This window comes from Marmota marmota, unplaced genomic scaffold, assembly GCF_001458135.2.
Source record: "Marmota marmota marmota unplaced genomic scaffold, marMar, whole genome shotgun sequence".
NCBI classification, from domain to species: Eukaryota; Metazoa; Chordata; class Mammalia; order Rodentia; family Sciuridae; genus Marmota; species Marmota marmota.
The window spans coordinates 427,625-446,381 of NW_026000253.1; the positions used below are offsets into that span (position 1 = coordinate 427,625).

General features: G+C 40.1%; 1 protein-coding gene across 1 annotated transcript in view; it reads left to right on the plus strand.

Moving 5' to 3' along the window:
* Dgkk (diacylglycerol kinase kappa) overlaps positions 1–18,757 on the plus strand; it is a 212,756-nt gene that overhangs the window by 183,231 nt on the left and 10,768 nt on the right. The window contains exons 10-22 of the mRNA XM_015506437.2: positions 3,360–3,411; positions 4,788–4,879; positions 5,727–5,826; positions 7,384–7,612; positions 9,386–9,493; positions 9,957–10,053; positions 11,727–11,834; positions 14,541–14,637; positions 14,912–15,019; positions 15,685–15,798; positions 16,144–16,278; positions 17,401–17,561; positions 18,131–18,272. Coding sequence (XP_015361923.1) covers positions 3,360–3,411; positions 4,788–4,879; positions 5,727–5,826; positions 7,384–7,612; positions 9,386–9,493; positions 9,957–10,053; positions 11,727–11,834; positions 14,541–14,637; positions 14,912–15,019; positions 15,685–15,798; positions 16,144–16,278; positions 17,401–17,561; positions 18,131–18,272 — 1,543 coding nt within the window. The remainder of the gene's footprint in view (positions 1–3,359; positions 3,412–4,787; positions 4,880–5,726; positions 5,827–7,383; positions 7,613–9,385; positions 9,494–9,956; positions 10,054–11,726; positions 11,835–14,540; positions 14,638–14,911; positions 15,020–15,684; positions 15,799–16,143; positions 16,279–17,400; positions 17,562–18,130; positions 18,273–18,757) is intronic.

The following is an 18,757-nucleotide window of genomic DNA, read 5'->3' on the forward strand; positions in this document are numbered from 1 at the left end:
GATGTCTATCACATTCCACCATCATTGCTAACCCCCTGCCCCCTCCCTTTCCCTCCCACCCCTCTTTCCTCTATTTCTATTCAACATACTCCTTGAAACTCTAGCCAGAGCAATTAGACAGAGGAAAGAAATTAAAAAGATACAAATAGGAAAAGAAGAGCTCAAACTATCCCTAATTGCCAATGACAAGATTTTATATTTAGAAGACCCAGAAAACTCTGACAGAAACCTTCTGGAACTCATAAATGAATTGAAACAAGTAGCATGATATAAAATTTATACACACAAATCAATTGTGTTCCTATACACCAATGATGAATCAACTGAAAGATAAATTAGGAAAACTATCCCATTCATAGTAGCCTCAAAAAAAGTAATAATAAAATATTTGGGAATCAATCTAACAAAAGAGGTGAAAGACTTCTACAATGAAAATTATAGAACACTAAGGAAAGAAATTGAAGAAGACCTTAGAAGTAGAAAGATCTTTCATGTTCTCAGATAGGCAGAATTAATATTGACAAAATGACCGCACTAGAAAAAGTTCTATACAGATTTAATACAATTCCTATTAAAATCCCAATGACATTATTCATAGAAATAGAGAAATCAGTCATAAAATTCATTTGGAAAAATAAGAGGCCCAGAGTAGCCAAAGCAATCCTTAGTGAGGAAAGTGATACTGGAGGCATCAAAATACCAGACCTTAAATTAACCAACTGAGCTATAGTAACAAAAATGGCATGATATTGGTACCAAAATGGCTATTTTGATGTATTTATAATGTTTAAAATTGGACTTGATTTTTCTTTAATTGACTATTCTTGTAGTTTAATTCATCTCTATCATGGTTTTCATTTTTATTTTTCATTTCTTCTTTATGAAACTATTCATTGGGTATGTTCTATAATCCCAGCTTTCTTGTAACGAATTCTTTTAGCTTCTGTTTTTCATGGAAGGGTTTTATTATTTATTTTTTAAAGAGAAAGAGAGAGAGAGAGAGAGAGAGAGAGAGAGAGAGAGAATTTTTTAATATTTATTTTTTAGTTTTCGGTGGACACAACATCTTTATTTTATTTTTTATGTGGTGCTGAGGATCGAACCCAGTGCCCCGCACATGCCAGGTGAGCGTGCTACTGCTTAAGCCACATCCCCAGCCCAGAAGGGTTTTATTTTATTTTCACTTTTGAAGCTTAAGTTTGCTGGACATAGTATTCTTGGTTGTCAACTGTTTTTTTCTTTCAGGGCCTCATATATATTATTCCAAGCCCTCCTGGCTTTTAGGGTCTTTTCAATTAGTTGAAATCAGGATTGGCTTACCTCTAAGTATGACCAGCCATTTTTCTCCTGCTGCTTTAAAAAATTATATCCTTATTCTGCATGTTAGGCATCTTCATTATAATATGTCTTAGAGTGGGTGTATTGAGATTTTGTATATTTGGAGTCCTATATGCCTCTTGTATTTGAATATCTATCTCATTCTTAAGCTTTGGAAAATCTTCTGATATTATTTCACTGAAATATTTGTGTGTCCCTTTAGCTTAAATTTCAGAGCCTTCATCTACCCTGATGATTTTTCTTAAATTTGGCTTATTGATATTATCCCAGATTTCTTGTATAGTCTGGTGACAGTCTCTTACTATCTTCATGGTCATCTTTATTTTCATTATTATACACTTTGACTTTGAGACCTAAAAACCTATCTTCAAAATGGTCTCATCTATTCGTGAAGCTTTCCATTGAATTTTTAATTTAGTTCATTGAATCATTTTAAGTATTTCTCTTTAGTTCTTTTTGAGAATACCTATCTCTTTATTGAAGTGATCTTTTGTTCCTTGTATTTTTCTCTAATTTTACTCCATATGTCTTCTTTTAGCTTATTGAACATTTTAATTATAACTTTCTAAATTCTTTCCCTGACATTTCCTACACTGTGCTGTTGATGGAGTCAGTTGTTTAGGCATTATGGGATGTTTTGGGTGGTTTGTTTTCTTGCTTTTTCATTTTTTTTTCAATCATCTACTGGAATAGTTACCACTTCTTTTGAGCAAGGAACTACTTTGTGTACTTAAAAACTACCTTCTTAAGTTCTTTCTCTTAAGAACTCTAGGTTGGGTGAATATCCAGATATGATACTTCAACTCAGTGTGTGACCTGTGCTCATCCCAATTTTGGCACCACTTTGAGAGATACCACTAAATCCTATTTACTCCATACAATCACTTCAGAGTCAAGGCATGTACTACTATTTGGCCTTATGAAAAGTGAAAAACTTGTTGACATTGTTCTCCACTGTTCCTGTAATTCAGGTAAAAACTTGTAGCGAGTTTCTGAAATAAGATGAACAATTTGTTATTAAATAGATTAAAATTGCTATAACATATGAGAGCTGAAAGGAAGGAAGAAGAACGATTGGGCAAAAAAGAGGAAGAAAGAAAAGATGAATGGATGGAAGAAGGGAAGGAGGGATGGAGGAAGGAAGGAAGGAAGGAAGAAAGAAAGAAGGAAAAAGAAAAGATACAAAATAATACACACCAAGGTATAAAGGAGAAAAAGATGAATGGTGGGTATTTGAGATAGTAGCAGATAATGTAAGAGGATGAATAGGTGGTAAGAGGAGCAAGTATAAACTAGAGCTCAGAAATCAAAGATAGATTGATTCCAATTGATGGTTTAAACAATTAGGAGAAATGCAGTCAATGTAGGTTCAATATTGGCTACTAGGGTAACAACTATCAATCAAGTTAAAGAGTGATATATATGATCAAAGTTCACATTAGAATTATTTATAGTAAACCAATACAAGGTGAATAAAATTCCTATTGAATCTTGACGTTGGCTTCATTGGAGTTTGCTTATTTAGCAGATGTGCATCAATCTTTGGCTATGGATCCCTCCAGTGTTTCAGGGGCACATGAGCTACTTCCCTAATTGCTATGGGCCTCCCATCAGCTGGTTGTGGTTTGTCTGTTAAGGGGCCTGTAGCTGACTGTACAGAGGCTTGGCTGTTTCTATTGTATGCAGGAGTTTAGGATGCAGGCTCTGGAGTGTCCCTGTGATTGCTATGGGTCACTATATACCTGCTCCCCTCTCTAGGATGCTTTTCATGGTGATAACTTGCCTGTGGCTGTGTACAAGCACAGGCCCTCTGGTTGTAGATGTGTGGATTTTCTCTGGGTTTTCTGTGGTATAGAAGTATTCCCCCCAGCTAACACTGCTCTCTCGGGTCTTGTAGTAAAGGGACTCAAGTGGTTCACTTGAGTTCTAGTTTCCAATGCCCCAGGTTGTGAACAGTGGGCGTTGGTTTCCTCCGATGCAAGGTTTAGCCAGTGTCCAAATAATGTCCCTTCACTGGCCAGTTGTGACCATGGGTCAGGCTGGGAGCAGTCACTCCTTGCTGCCTTGGATCAGGCAATGTTCCCCCTTAGCTGACCTCCCTCTGGCTATGGTTGTGGGTGCCTTCCATTTTAGTATCCTGCGATACTCATGCAACTTCTCCTAGTAGCCTTCTGCCCATTGCCACCATCTGGAAACTGGATATCTATGTTACTAGATATTCAGGCAGCTTCCCTTTGGTACAGTCCTATGATCAAGGGGACAGTCCCTAGTCTTCCCATGGTGCTTCCTCCCACTCTCAGGAGCCAGGACTGGTGCATTTCTAATGGATCCACTTTTATCTGCTTGGGGTCAAAGTTGCCTTGCTTCTCCATTTCTGCTGGGGTCCATGGAAGCTGTGCAGACCTTTCCACCTCTGCCCAGGCCACAAGGAGGCTGAGCAGAGTACTGAGTTAGGTGCACTTCCCCATGCAGGTCTGCTCCACCTACTCCCCTTGTTTGTATGAGGGGGAGGGGGTCTCAGTAGCAGCAATTCCTCTAGAAGTTCTTTCTAGCCAGATTCTGAAGAGGTCTCTGCACAGGACTTCCTGGGTTTAATTTGCAGCTGTCTGGATGTGGGAAGATGCCTTGTTGATTGAAAGGGGTGACTGGTTGGCTGAGGGCTCCACAAAATGGCTGCAGACCCCCCAGCACAGCTTCCTTTTCATGATTTGGTTTTAAGTTGTTATCTGCTTCAAGGACACTGCCATTCCCACCACACTTGAAATTTTACTTGCCTTTCCAAATGTTTTGAAGTGGGTGAGCTTAAGAGTTTTTCTGCTCCCTCTTTATCTCTCTGTGGCCCCTCCCCTTTGCCCCCACCCTGGTCTGGGTTCAGGGTTGGAGAACTCTGCACACATTTCTATTCTGATAACCTATCTTCCAGTCTCTCCAGATCTCAAAGTTTGTAATATTGAGTCTTACAGCATTTATTTTGTCACCCACCTCTCAATCCTGCTTTTCCTTCACTACCTCCTTTCTGTGTTATAAGGAAGTCGGGACTCAACACCTAACTCCCTTCTGCCATCTTTTCTCCACCATTTCCTGGATTTCAGGGCACCTAGCATTTTCCCTATGGTTCTTTGAGTACCTGTGTATCACAGAAACCTAGGGCTCCTGAACATAGGAGGAGTATAGAAATGTATCTGAAGAATCTTCATCTGAGTTTCTGATGACTAATTTAAATAAGAAGACACAGAATATATCTCTAATTTTTAGAATGACTGCAGAGCCACGATTATCTTTGGGGACCTTCAACAAGAATTCTTTGATTGTGATTATTTCCAGAAAGGCAATTGAGTTGTTCACAAGAGTCAGGAAGAAATAATTAGGCTGTGGGGTGGGTGAGGATGGGCAGCATGCTAGGTCACAGTGCTAAGACTTCAGGGCTCTATACTTGTTTCCTCCCCTAGACTGCTGCCATCCAACACGTAGAATCTGCAACCACTGAGTTGAACAAAGTCCTGAGGGCCAAGTTCCCCACGGAGATGATCATTGCAACCAGGTCAGTATTCCTTTCTCTCTGGTTCTTTAGGGGTAATTTTGCCCCTCACAGACTCTTCCAAGGACATACACAGGGCTCATTTTGATACCTTGGGTTTTTGAGGCCAAGGAAAGTGTGTAGTTATATTTCCTAATTGGATCTCTCCCAACTCAAACCTTCTGAATACAAAGTTTAAGAAAAAAAGATACTATTGAGGTGAGAGGTCCAGCCACTCCAAAAGCACAAAACTGCAAGACAGGTATTTGGAAGGAAGGTCACAGGAGGGAAATGCAACACTCTAGACCATTCAACAGCTCATACTATGCTTTCCATCTTTGACACTGGGAAAGATCTCTATAATACCTACCTACTTATAGCTGCTCTTTCATAACCTGAGCAACACATTCCTCCTCCCAAATATGTCAGTCATTCATTCTTCCCCGGTTCATACTCAAGCTATCACACTCTCCTTTGCAAACTAGTCCCCACAGGGAGAGTCCTCCTGATGTCATTATGTTTATACTTTATTATCGAGGCCCTTGAATCAGAGCTGATTGACCCAGGGCAAAAACCTGACCTAACTTGAACCAAATAAATGCTCTATTTTGGAAATGCAGAATTAGGACTAAAAAATCCTAGTCAACCTGCCTTAGATACTTCATTTGGAAAGCGGTTTGAAACTGAACTAAAGTGGAAGTGGAGCATATTTTACCATATATATGGGGGGGGCAGTGAAGAGGGGACGGTTGGAGAGAAAAAGACAGGGAGAAAGGGAGGAGAGATGAGGAAAGAGGGACAGAAAAAGATGGAAGATAGGGCTCTGGACTGCATGGTCCATGTCACATCATGCCATCTATCTTCTTTCCAGATTCTTGTGCTCAGCAGTGGAAGATTTTGTGGAAGATATTGTAAAGGCCTGGAGTCAGATAAAGCAGAACAACACAGCAGTACAGTCTGTGATTTTGAAGGTAAGTCTCTTTTCCTTTTGTCTTTTTGTCCTCCACTTTTTGTGGAGCCAGGGACCCTTTTTACAATGAAAGCAAATGTGACAAAATATATGATACTTGTCTTTCTGTGCCTGACTTATTCCCTTAACATGATGTCCTCTGGTTCCATTCATTTTCCTGAAAATGACATTATTTCATTCTTTTTTATGATTGAATAATACACCATTGTGTATATAGACCATATTTTATTTATCCATTCACCTGTTGAAGATCACCTCAGCTAATTATATATCCTAGCTACTATAAACAGTGCCATAATAAAAATAGGGAGAGGGATAGCTGGATCATATGGGATTTCTATTTTTTTTAGAAACCTCCATATTGTTTCCATAGTGGCTGTATTAATTTACATTACCATCAACAGCATATAAGGGTTCCTTGAATGAGATAGGGACTGGGGGGAAGAGGGAGGGAGAGGAAAGTGAGAGAGAACAGAAGGGAGGGAGGACATGATCAATACATGATATATGCATATATGGAAATATCACAGTAAAATCCATGAATTTGTACAATTAATATGTGTAATAAAAATCATGGAGAAAAGGAATGTAAAAATAACTCATTGATAATTTTATGTTGATTACATATTAAAATGGCAGTATTTCAGGTTTTTTAAACAAAGCAAATGTGCCTCTTACTGGGAATTGTAAAAGAAAAACAAGGAAGGGCAACTGTTGAGCCTTCCTGATGGGGAGGGTTCAAACTTGTCACCCTCCATGTTTTGCCAAATAAAGAATGGCATTATGCATGCATACACACGTGCTGTGTACCTAGCATATGCCAAACATCTGCCCACAACTAGACACAACTGTGCACTAAGTATATATACCAGAACATACTTGAAAATAAGCACATATAAACACACACTAGAATTATGCCTGCATTAACCTCTGTAACAACAATAGCTAACACTTACATTGCACTTATTCTTGCCAGAGACTGTTCTAAGTGCTCTTAATGTATTAATTTATTGAAACCTGACAGCTTCCCTAGAATATAAAGGAATAAAGAGGTTAAGTAATTTGCTTCACATCATAAACTATTAAGTGATGAAGCTAGGAATCAAAATAATAAATCATGCAGCAAATGTATATCTCCAAGCATACACTCATACAAAAGCAGCTAGCAACACCGGTGCAGAGACCATTCACGTCCACATGAGCATGCCCATGAACATGCCATCCAGAAATGTTTATCTTTCCTAAAGTTTTCCATGTTATACATCATTTTATAGGCCAGTCTGGCTCAAGAAAGACTTGGAAACATACATTGATGCCTGAGGCTGCTCAGAAACAAATGAAGCATGTTTGATTCCCCCAATACCCTTTGAGTATCTCATCATATCTAGCCCTGTATTTCTTTCCCCATGAGTTTGATCTCCTCATGTGCGATTTTTCTATGCTCAGAAAACTACTATATTTTGTCATCTCTCCCACTACCCCTACCCCAACTCCTTATTCTGTCCTGTCAGTCTCTGGTCCCTCATAACAATGAGCCATTCCCTTCCTCGCTTTACAGAGCGACTTAATGTATGATAAGCTCAGTGTCCTGATTGATGTCCTGGCTGAGGAGGCAGCAGCTACCTCTGTTGAGAAAAGTGCTACAGTATACACAGATGGTGGCAAGGCAGATGGAAAGCCCTTCGTCCCTCAAGTAGACCACATAGCCAAGTACAAGTTGGAGCTGGCCACAAAGGCTCAGAATCTCCAGAAATCCTTGAAGCTCATCATATTCCAGGTTGAACAAGGTATGGGGCCTGGGGTTTTGATGACTGAAGTAGGGGAAAGAGAAGGTTCCAATGGATGGTCGATTGGTTTCCCTCATTCTGGGTTTGCTATCTGACCTCACTACCTAAATTTGATTAGATTCTGCATTCATATTGTATTGAAAGTCAGTCCTCAGAGTACTAATTTGAAATGCTTCAGTCATGATAAGTTGCCACTTTGGCTACTCCTATCTCCCAGGCAGTCAACTAACACTAATGTTAAACAATTACGGGTGCTAAGAGACCTGGCTCAAAGCTCTGTTATCTCCCACCCCTAGTCATGCAACCTGTGCTCCTGTTTGTTTTCAACCTGTTACTCATTTAAAAAGGAAATGGTGTTCATGTCTGCATGTCTGACAAAATATTAATCAGAGATAAGGCCCTCAAAGTAATCCTGATGGCCCTCACATTGATTGTCATTACCCAGGACTCAGAAGAACATACAATCTCTGACTCAGTATGAAAACCTTTTCAACTCCCCCAACTTCTTCACCTAACATTTTGGTGACCACTTCTTCCACACATGCTTTATTTATTTATTTATTTGTTTGTTTATTTTGTGAACATGGTATATTGCTTTATTTAAGTCTTCTCCCCCAGCACTGTTAAATAGCTATTAGTATTATTTTTCTTTTTTATTGATTTTATTATTTTTTTAAATACACGACAACAGTGGAATGCATTACAATCCTTAATACACATATAGAGCATAATGCTTCTTTTAAAAATCAGATCGGAAGATGGTAAAAGACCAAACAGGTTCTAATTGAATTACTGAAATTGAGCAGAAGTCCTGAGTAGCAGGACTTTTGGCTGACCTTTGACTTTTAGCCATGGTACTTTCCCCTGCCTTGGTACCTGTAGGTACAAAACCTCAGCCATGTTTATAAGGAATAAAGAAAGTCTCCCTTATGCATTGTGGATGAATTAAACAGTCAGTTCACCTGTATTTCTATAGTTAGTTTCCAAGTAAATGAAGATCAGATTAATCTGAACATCCCACCACTCTGTCACAACTGAAGCTCCGTCTGCTCCATCAACATGTTAGATTTATAGGTTTGGCTTGTAGCTATGGGACAAATCAAGTTTCCCTGGTAGGGTAGGAATTGAACCTATGAGCTAAGGCATAGGCTGAGCACCTGAGCTGTACCACACATAGGCTGGGGAAAGGAAGGAGATATCCCAAGTGTTTTAGGTATGGGTGAGATAATTGAGTAAAAGAGTGGCATGCTCCTAGAGACCCAAGTCTAGACAAAAGTCCTATAAGTAAACAAACTAAAGAATGGAGGTGGAAGAGCAGAGAGTTTCCTACCCTACTCCCCAATTCCCTGGTCCCAAGCTTCTACTCACAATCATGTATATGGGTGACAAAAAAAAAAGAGTACCAGGAAGATATAGAAAGTTCAGACATGGCTATAAAAGCCATGGCAACAGCACAAGACAAGCTGAGCACAGGCATGCATACCACAGGAGGATGGTGAATTGTGCCAGCATGCACAACATAGTGAAACTCACTCCAAACCAAAGAAGAAAAAGAAAGAAAAGAGAAAAATGGAAAGAGAGTACAAAGGGCATCATGGAGGAGATATGATGGTCAAATGGGAGTGTCCATTGTCTACACACACATTGACTAGCATTAACTAACAAAAGAGATGCTCAATAAATGTGACCCATCCTCATTCCCTCTATTCTTCCTTCCTTCCATTCCTCTTTCCCTCCCTCCCTCCCTTCCTTCCTTCCATGTTTTCTCTATAGTTCTGGACGAAGAAAGCAGACAGACAATATCAGTTAAGAACTTTGCATCAACTCTCTTCCTGGAAGATTATGACTCAGAGGATTTTAACCAGATGAGCCCAAGACATCGTAAGGATCTTTCTCTTCTTCTTCTGTTATTCTAGACTTCTTCATGTCATTTAGTTTCCAAAGAATAAATATATGTTCTTCATGCATCCTCTTAATCATAATCCTACTCTGCAGTAGAGAGCCCCCTCCCTTTTCCAGAAACCTTATACTATGAAATCTCATGTGTCAATGACCAGAATAATGATCCCATTACACACTTTGAAAAGGCTGTACTGATGAAACCAGAGATTTGAAGCTATTTTCACTGCCAACAAAGAAGCAGACCAGCCTTACTATTCCCTCAGTGAAAGTCCCAGTCTATCTAAGAGGATCCTCCTCTTTGCAATGAGCACACTGCATGTTATTTAGGAGAAAGTCATGGAGCTTGACCCTCCCCCAACAGGGAAAATAAGATCAAATACAAGCAGGCAGAAAGGCTCCTAATGTTTGCATCTGACACCAAAGAGATGTCCTTTGTATCTAGGTTCTCGTCGTGGCACTTTGTCGTCTATACCTTCTCTCAAAAGTGAAGACCTAGATAACCTTAACTTGGAACACTTATATTTTACACCTGAAACAATGTAAGTATCTAGTCCAATTACTTTTTGATGTCTTCTTCCTGGTTAAAAGCACAGTCTAGGATAGAGTCAATTCCCAGCTCTACTTACTAGTTGTATGATGACACAGTAGCTTAACCAATGTGATCCTCATGTTCCTCACATGTAATGAAGATAAATAGAACATGCAACATAGGTTTGTTGTATTTATTGTTTTCATATATAAAACGTACTTGCAGAAAAAAATACTTGCATGAGCAGTGCATGGCATTCAAAGTTAAGTGTTATTGTTAGCAGTTACTATCATTATTAGAAACACATAATACATGTTAGTTGTTATTTCAGAGGACTTGTTTTTCCAGTGCTGCCTTTAACCATAAATGGTTGAAGTACTAAAGAAGTCACTAAGGGACTAGGTAGCAAATCTAAGGACGTCTGTCTCAATAGTCCTACTCCTTTGGACTATTACCAGCAGCCAAATTCTTCCACATTCTCTCATCTTGCCTTCCATTAAAAAGATCAGTTGGGTCTGGGGTTGTGGCTCAGTAGTGGAGCACTTGCCTACCATGTGTGAGGCACTGGGTTCCATTCTCAGCACCATGTATAAGTAAATAAATAAAAGTCCATCAACAACTAAAAAAAATTAAACAAATTTAAAAAAAGGAGATCAATTAGACATCAGTTAGAGAAAGTCCAATTTCAGGACTAAGGCTAATCTCATATGAGGGATGTTGGCTCTGTTGAGTAATGAATACAAAAATCATCTGTGATTCAATACCTGAACTGTATCCATTTTCAGATTCTCCAAAGGATACAACAAGAAATTATTTGTTTTCTTAAGCAATTTGTTTAAGAAAACAATTCTTATTCCTATCTCCAATTTTCACAGTCCCCATGTCACCACTGGTTTAAGTTTATGTCTACCCAGTGAGCTTTGATACATAGTATGCCAGCAAATGTTTAAAAAACAGCTCTCAGAGATAGGGAAGCACTGATTTAATCTTGGTATAAACCTCCCATCCTGGCCTATTTCAAGCCACTAACATAATGTCATTGAAGGTAGAGTTGGGAACGGATATGCATAATCAGTTTACATGAGCTGGTATGACCTGGCTCTAGCACCCCACTAGTTTTGATGTTGACACCCTAGATGGATACAGGAAACTCAAAAGTCTACTTGGGTTTTGGGTGAGTGCATATGTGTCCTCTTTTATCAGTTGTGCCCTCCAAAGGTGTGGTCACTTTGCATTTTGATATGAAAGTATTACAAAGAAGTCAGACGTCACTAAAAGCAATAGTGTAGACTTCACTGCCCATAATACATTTGTATCTGGTATGCTCAAAAGTTTATTATGAGAATAAGCCAATGACTCTCTTTCCCTCTATTATATTTGGAAAATATGAGTCACTCATATTTGAGGCCTCCAAAGATGAGTAAGATCATGAATGTTACTTTTTTACTGAGTCCCAATCACATTGACACTTCCCAACTGGCTGGGAACCCTCTCTTACAGCTGACAGGCTCGTTGTTAACACAATAGAACATCTACATGTGCCTCTCAAGGGCATTATGCATTGTGCCTAATGCAGCAGAGGCCTTGTCTCAGTGATTTTCCATCAGGCAGATGAAGTCTACAACCCAATGACAGCATCACTTCCTTCTTGCATCATTCTCTCCTTTTCTTGGCTCATTTCAGACGCTTCAAAGAAAAGTGTGTCATGAACAACTACTTTGGAATTGGACTGGATGCTAAAATTTCTCTGGAGTTCAACACCAGAAGAGAAGAACATCCAGGACAATACAAGTAAGGGGGAAAAAACCCTCCTCCCCTTCCTACATGCAAACACGCAATGACAATACACATATGTCCCTTACCTCTCAGACAAGCAACGGAAAGAAAGGGCTCCTTGGGAAGTAAAATACACTGGTCCCAAGACTAGCCTAGTTGTTCAGCTTGCTCCAAATGTTGGGCTAGTCTGTAATGACTGCACTGGTATACTGAACTTGGAGTTCTCATCATGGTCTAAATCTGTGAATAGCTTCCTGTGTTAGTATTATAAGAATATACTAAGAATATACTAAGTATTATAAGAATATACTATTATAAGAATAGCTTCCTGTGTTAGTATTATTGAGAACAGATTACATTGACTCAATTTAGCAAATTTCTTATCTTTTTTTCTGCCTGTGAGAGCTTAACTAGGTTGTAACAGGAGTTTTAGTTCCGTTCTTGCTTGGAAAGGTTACAAAATATCAAAGATCCCCCTATTTGTTCTTGGTATTCCTAATCTGGTTCCTCTAGACCCATTGATTTCACCCTATCTAGCATTGGCCTGCTTGGCACTTTGTGGTACATTTCTACTTCAGACATACCCTAAGGCAGCCTCACAGTCCTTATAAATTGAAACTATAGATAAAAAGAGGCATACCGCTCTACCTGACCCCTGCGATTGCTGTTAGAAACTCTTTCTCAGAACAGACCAGGGGTGAGGAACAAGTATTTTATCTGATAGATGGTTTACAAATAGTTTCTTCTAGTCTATTGATTGTCTTTTCATTTTCTTAGTGAAAAGTTCTAAATTTTTAAAGTTTTGAATTTTGATAAAGTCCAATTCCTTATTTTTTTCCTTTATGATCCATGCTTTTGATGCCATATCAAAGAAATATTTGCCTAACTCAGGGTCTTGAAAATTTGCTCCTAAGTTTTCTTCTAAAAATTTCATTGTTTTCACTCTTACATTTAAGTCGATAATCCACTTTGAGTTATTTTTTTTTTATGATGGGGTCTAAATTAACCCTTTTTCATGAAGATATCCAGTTATCCCAGCACCATGTTTTAAAAAAAAAAAAAACTATCCTTTCCCCAGTGAATTGTGTTGGCAATTTTGTCAAAAATCAATTGACCCCAGTAGCTCAGGAGGCTGGGGCAGGAGGATCATGAGATCAAAGCCAGCCTCAGCAATTTAGCAATGCCCTAAGCAACTCAGGGAGACCTTGTCTCTAAATAAAATATTAAAAAGGTCTGGCAATATGGCTCAGTGATTAAGTGCCTGTGGTACCTAAACAAATACATACATACATACATACATACATACATAAAACAATTGACCATATATGTAATGATGGTTTATTTCTGGACTCTTCTGTTCCATTGATCTATGTACCTATCCTGTGCAAGTAACAAATTGCCTTGATACCTGTGGCCTTATTGTAATTTTTAAGTTGGAAGATGAAAGTCCTCCAACTTTGCTTTATTTTTTTCCAGAATTGTTTTGGTTTCTCTATGTGCTTTACATTCCCATATAATTAAACCTCTATTTTATAGATGAGTAAACTAAAGTGCCCAGAAAATTTTTGGCTTCAAATAGGGTTCAAATAAGGTTGTGCTAGCCTTACATTTCACAACTCATTCCCTCGCTGGGCAAGGTGGCACACAACTATAATCTCAGTGATTTGGGTGCATGAGGCAGGAGGTTTGCAAGTTCAAGGCCAGCCTTAGCAAATTAGGGAGGCTCTAAGCAATTTAGCAAGACCCTGTCTCAATATAAAAAATGGCTGGGGATGTAGCTTAGTGGTAAAGTACTCCTGGTACCAAACAAAAACAAAAACAAAAACAACCCTCATCCCCTGTGGTTGCTCATGTGATAGCTCATATCTGTGGCTGTACTTTAAAAGCTCATAGTAAGCAATACTATGACTATAGCTGCCTACCTGTTTTTATCAGAGGTCCTACAGTCAGCAGGACCCTGTTCTTTCCAACACCATCCTGAGTCTCCCAATTTCTTACGTGTCTCATATTCTCTCCACTGGCTCACTATCTAAAAGCTCCTTACTAAGCCTGGCCTTATTCTATGACACTGAATTAAGTATTTAATATAAGGCTCTGGTATTTGGAAAAGTTCTCTACTTTGTCAGAAAAGTCACTGCTTCAAAAAATTGCAGTCCAAGAATCAGATGTTTCATATAAAATTGATTCTAGGCCGCTGAAATTTTGCACTCCTGGAATGGCACATGCCAGGGTAACTGGTTTGTATCAGCCAGCTATGCTCACGGATTTTGGTGAGCATTGCTTTCTAAATATAGCCTGTTTGTTCCAAGTCGGGACCAATATTTAGCAGCAAGGAGAAGTGGAAAATTTATTCATCAATAGTATACTGAAGCTTCAGCGGAGCCCAGGGATTCATTCCTGCATGTGTTTGCATAAGAACACCAGTTACACTATCCCAACAGCCCCTCCAGTTTTTTTGGGTTTTTTTGATACCCAGGAATTGAACCCAGGGACACTTAACCACTGAGCCACATCCCCAGCCCTCTTTATTTTTTATTTTGAGACAGGGTGTCACTAAGTTGCTTAGGGCTCACTAAATTGCTGTAGCTGGCTTTGAAATTGCAGTCCTCCTGCCTCAGCCTCCAGACCCGTTGGGATGGGTGTGCACCACCATGCCTTGGCTCCGTTAATCTTTGTATTATTCACCTTATGACCATCTTTCTCTTGTTTGTCTTCCTGTAGCAGCCGCTTTAAGAACAAGATATGGTATGGCCTTCTGGGAAGCAAGGAACTTCTGCAGCGCTCTTACAGGAAACTGGAAGAACGAGTGCATCTAGAGGTTAGTAGAAAAAGGAGTGGTCCTTCCTGGGCAATGGAGAAGGGAAACCTCATGGCCTTGGAAATCAACTTTCTACTATATCCTTGGTTATTACCAAGCTTTAACTGTGATCCTCACTCACAGCTCATAGGAGAAAGGCAGAAAGATGGATTTCTATTGTATGGATAAGCAAATGATAGTATGAAGAGAAGACAGAGCCTTTTCCCATCTCTGTAAATGTCCCTTCACATTGGTATCTGAAAGTCAGCTAATGAGAGCTTATCTTTCCTTTCAGTGTGATGGAGAACCCATCTCCTTGCCAAACCTGCAAGGCATTGTAGTGCTCAACATTACCAGTTATGCTGGAGGTGTCAACTTCTGGGGAAGCAACACAGCGACTGCAGTGAGTATGGAACAAGAAATGGGGTGGGAGAAAAGCATGACCCTGCTAAGTCCTCTCAGAAAGGAGAGTTGGTTGACTACAGTGGGAAGTGGACAATGTGAGGAGGGAACATAGACTGGAAACTTCTATTAGCAGCCACAGTAGGCTCAGGTTTTTATTTATTTGTTTGTTTGTTTATGTTGCAGGGATTGAGCCCAAGGGTGCTTAACCACTTAGCCACATCCCCAGCTCTTTTTATTTTTTTTTTTTTTTACTTTGTGAAAGGGTCTCACTAGGATTCTTAAAGCCTCACTAAATTGCTGAAGCTGGCTTCAAACCTGCTATCTTCCTGCCTCAGATGCTGGGATTACAGGCATGTACCACCATGCCTGGCTAGGCTAATTACCATCCCAGAGCTGGCCTTGGGAATTTATGATGTTGGATTGGACAAGGTAGAAACTGGCTGTGAGTTATGATCTCAAAGGTGGATAAGAATTGCTGTGACCCAAGTGTCCTTTACTCAGATTGGCTTCCTCCTTTTATCCTTTCCCCTTTTAAGAATGCAGTTTTTCCACTTTTCTTGAACTAGAAAATGGTTAACAGGAGTCTTCAAAACACCCTTGTTTGTTATACACAAAGTGTAGTTTCTCAAGGGTGGGAAATATAATCCATTTCTTCCTCCTTAGGAATATGATGCTCCTGCAATAGATGACGGAAAGCTGGAGGTAGTGGCAATCTTTGGTTCTGTGCAGATGGCCGTGTCCCGTATCATCAACCTGCACCATCATCGCATTGCCCAGGTAGGCAGGGGTTAGATGGGTACTAGAAAGGGGGTGAGTTTTCCATCTGCAATCCTGGATGTGAGGGTAATCCCAGGAATTAACTAGGCATAAGAGTTTCAGGGTGGAGGAAACAGGTTATCTGGTGGGTACCAAGGTACGGGCTGATATTGGAGATAGAGGTGGTAGAGACCAAAGGGGCGAAAAGCTCATAGGAAGTGGGTGTTTCTCCCTGGCATAATCTAATCCATATGTTTGCTAGTGCTATGTCAGGTACACATTTAGGATATGATTGTGAGATTGTCAGATTGGTCTATAGAACTTGCTTCATTTTTCTCCCCTATTTCCTCTCCTGTTCTCTGACAGTGCCGTGAGTTGATGATAACTATTGACGGTGAAGAAGGTATCCCAGTGCAGGTGGATGGGGAGGCCTGGATCCAGAGGCCAGGAATTATCAAGATTAGATACAAGAATGCTGCCCAGATGCTGATGAGAGATCGGGTAAGAGGAGAGAGGCTCATCTTGGGTTCTCATACTACTTTATATCATCCATAGCTGTCATATGACTACTGAAAGTTTCCAGTCAAATAGAATTTCTCAAAGAGCAGTCTGCATGGCCATTTCATCACAGTCACCTGGGGTGCTGGTTATAAATGCATACTCCTGGGACCCATGTCAGGTCCACTGAACAGAATGGGGAACAGTGGTTCTCAGGAGCCTGCATATATAAACAAGTTCCTCAAGACATTCTGATATATATTGACACTTGCAAATCACTGTCCAAAAGAGCAAGGCAAAGAGCTCTCTCCTGTAGTTTTAGACAAAATTATCCTCCAGTCTCCACTGCACAGAGAATCAAAGTTAGGCCTTAGATGGTAATAGAGAAATTTGCTCTTTCAACAATACATTTCATCTGCATTGATGGTCTTTAGCTTCATGTAAGGTTCCTTAAAATGCTGCATTCATAAATATCACCCACTTCACCTAAATCTTCTAAAGCTACAAAGGAGTCATTATTGATTAGCTGTTCAGTGATAGGAGGCTGTCTTCCATCCTGACCTGCGAACAGGCCATAGAAACAGCAATAGAGGAGATAGGACATCCAATTTATAAGATGCCTACTTTATGCTGGGTATTTTACATGTATTTCCTCACATGCTACCCCCAAACAATCCTGAGATGGATACATTTATTTCCATTTCAGGAGGTTAAATAAATTGCTCATGGCCACATAACTGATAAATGACAGAAGCATGATTGAAAATTGGATTAAGTATGTCTGGCTCTAAACTCCATCACAAACATATTGCCTAGATTTGGCAAAGAAAAAGCATGAAATGAACTCTACTCTCTTAACTGTCATGATGCCCTTATATAGGACCTTCTGGAAGGCAGATATGTGATTCAAGACCAAACTAAAAGTGCCTAGTACAGAAGAGATGGTGAATAAAAGGATAGGTAGGTCTATAGACAGGTGTACTGGGGAATGCACAGAGGAGCCTCATTCCCCATTTACCTATTGTACCCACATGTTACCCACAAATGTCAGACTCATAGACAGACCTGTCACGTACCCTCTTAGCTACAGCAATCATTAGGATATGCCACTGTTTTAATCTCCAGGACTTTGAGAATTCAATGAAAACGTGGGCATGCAAGCATAGTGAAATTCAAGCTGCCCCTCAACCCCAGCTGGACTCCCAGGAATCTCATGATAGCCTCTCTGATGAGGAGTTTGCCCAGATGCAGCACTTAGCTCGGCTTGCAGAAAACCTCATTAGCAGGTAAGTGGACTGGCCTAGATACAAGGATGGGAGACTCAAGAAAGGATAGAGAGAAGCAGCCAATTTGTCTAATGGCTACTGAGGAACCTGGCCTCAAGCATCTCACCTAGTGCTCAGAACATTGACTGACTCCCTGACAATCCATGGAGGAAATATTCTTTGTGCTTAGTGATAAACCAGCTTGGAAATTTCTCATTAGGCAGAGATGAATTTTGATGTCTTCCTGTTGCCCCAGACCCAAGAATACAAAGAATGTTTATCCTCACCCTTAATTATCAGGAGGACCTTGGAGTTTCTGGAATCAGCTACTCTCCTCTATTTTAGTCTCCCACTCTACTCAAATTCCTAGTATCTTAATTCAAGTTAGCCAAAAGTGAATATTTAGAAAATAGTAGAAACAGTTCCAAGCATCAGTGGCTCCTTAGAAAAGAGCAAACATAACAAAATAGAATAAAAAGTCCAAATCTAGTACCTAGGATTTTCATTTCTCCCCTTATCCCAACCTATCAGCACCCCAGGCCAGAAGTCCTAAGTTCCCAGCTCATCCATCTGTCCTTGCTTTATTACAGACTCAATGACCTCAGCAAGGTCCACCAGCATGTGTCTGTCCTCATGGATTCTGTGAATGCCAGTGCTACCATCCTGAATGATGTATTTTATGGCCAAGACAGTGGCAATGAGGCAGGTGCAGCTTCTTGTACTCCCATTGAGGTAAGGTCAAAGGGGAAGATGAAGGAATGGGGTCAACCTAGATAGGAAAGGAGATGCAAAGGGAAGAAGAGCCAGAGGCTGGATATGAAGAAACTGGGCAAATTTATATGGCAGGAAACTGATGGATAGAGTGGATAGGAAGACAGGCACATCTTGACTCATTACAGGGTCAAGATGGCTGCTGGGGGAATCCCACAGCAGATTTGATCAGCCTGAGAACTAGCCCTTTCTCCTGATGGCTATCCACCACACCAACCTCAGGGGAGAAACGGCCAATGAATGGAGAGGAACTTAGCCTTGGGCCTTCCTCATCCCATGTGGTGCCCTGTATAACTGAATAAAGGGACACCTGCAAGTGAAACCAAAGTTCCAAGGTGTTTTTGTTTTCTTCTTGAAGGAAAGGTCCAGATTAGACATTTATTTTAAATGTGCCATCCCATGGCTTTACCCACTTCCAGAAGATTTAAATGATAATTTTAAGAATT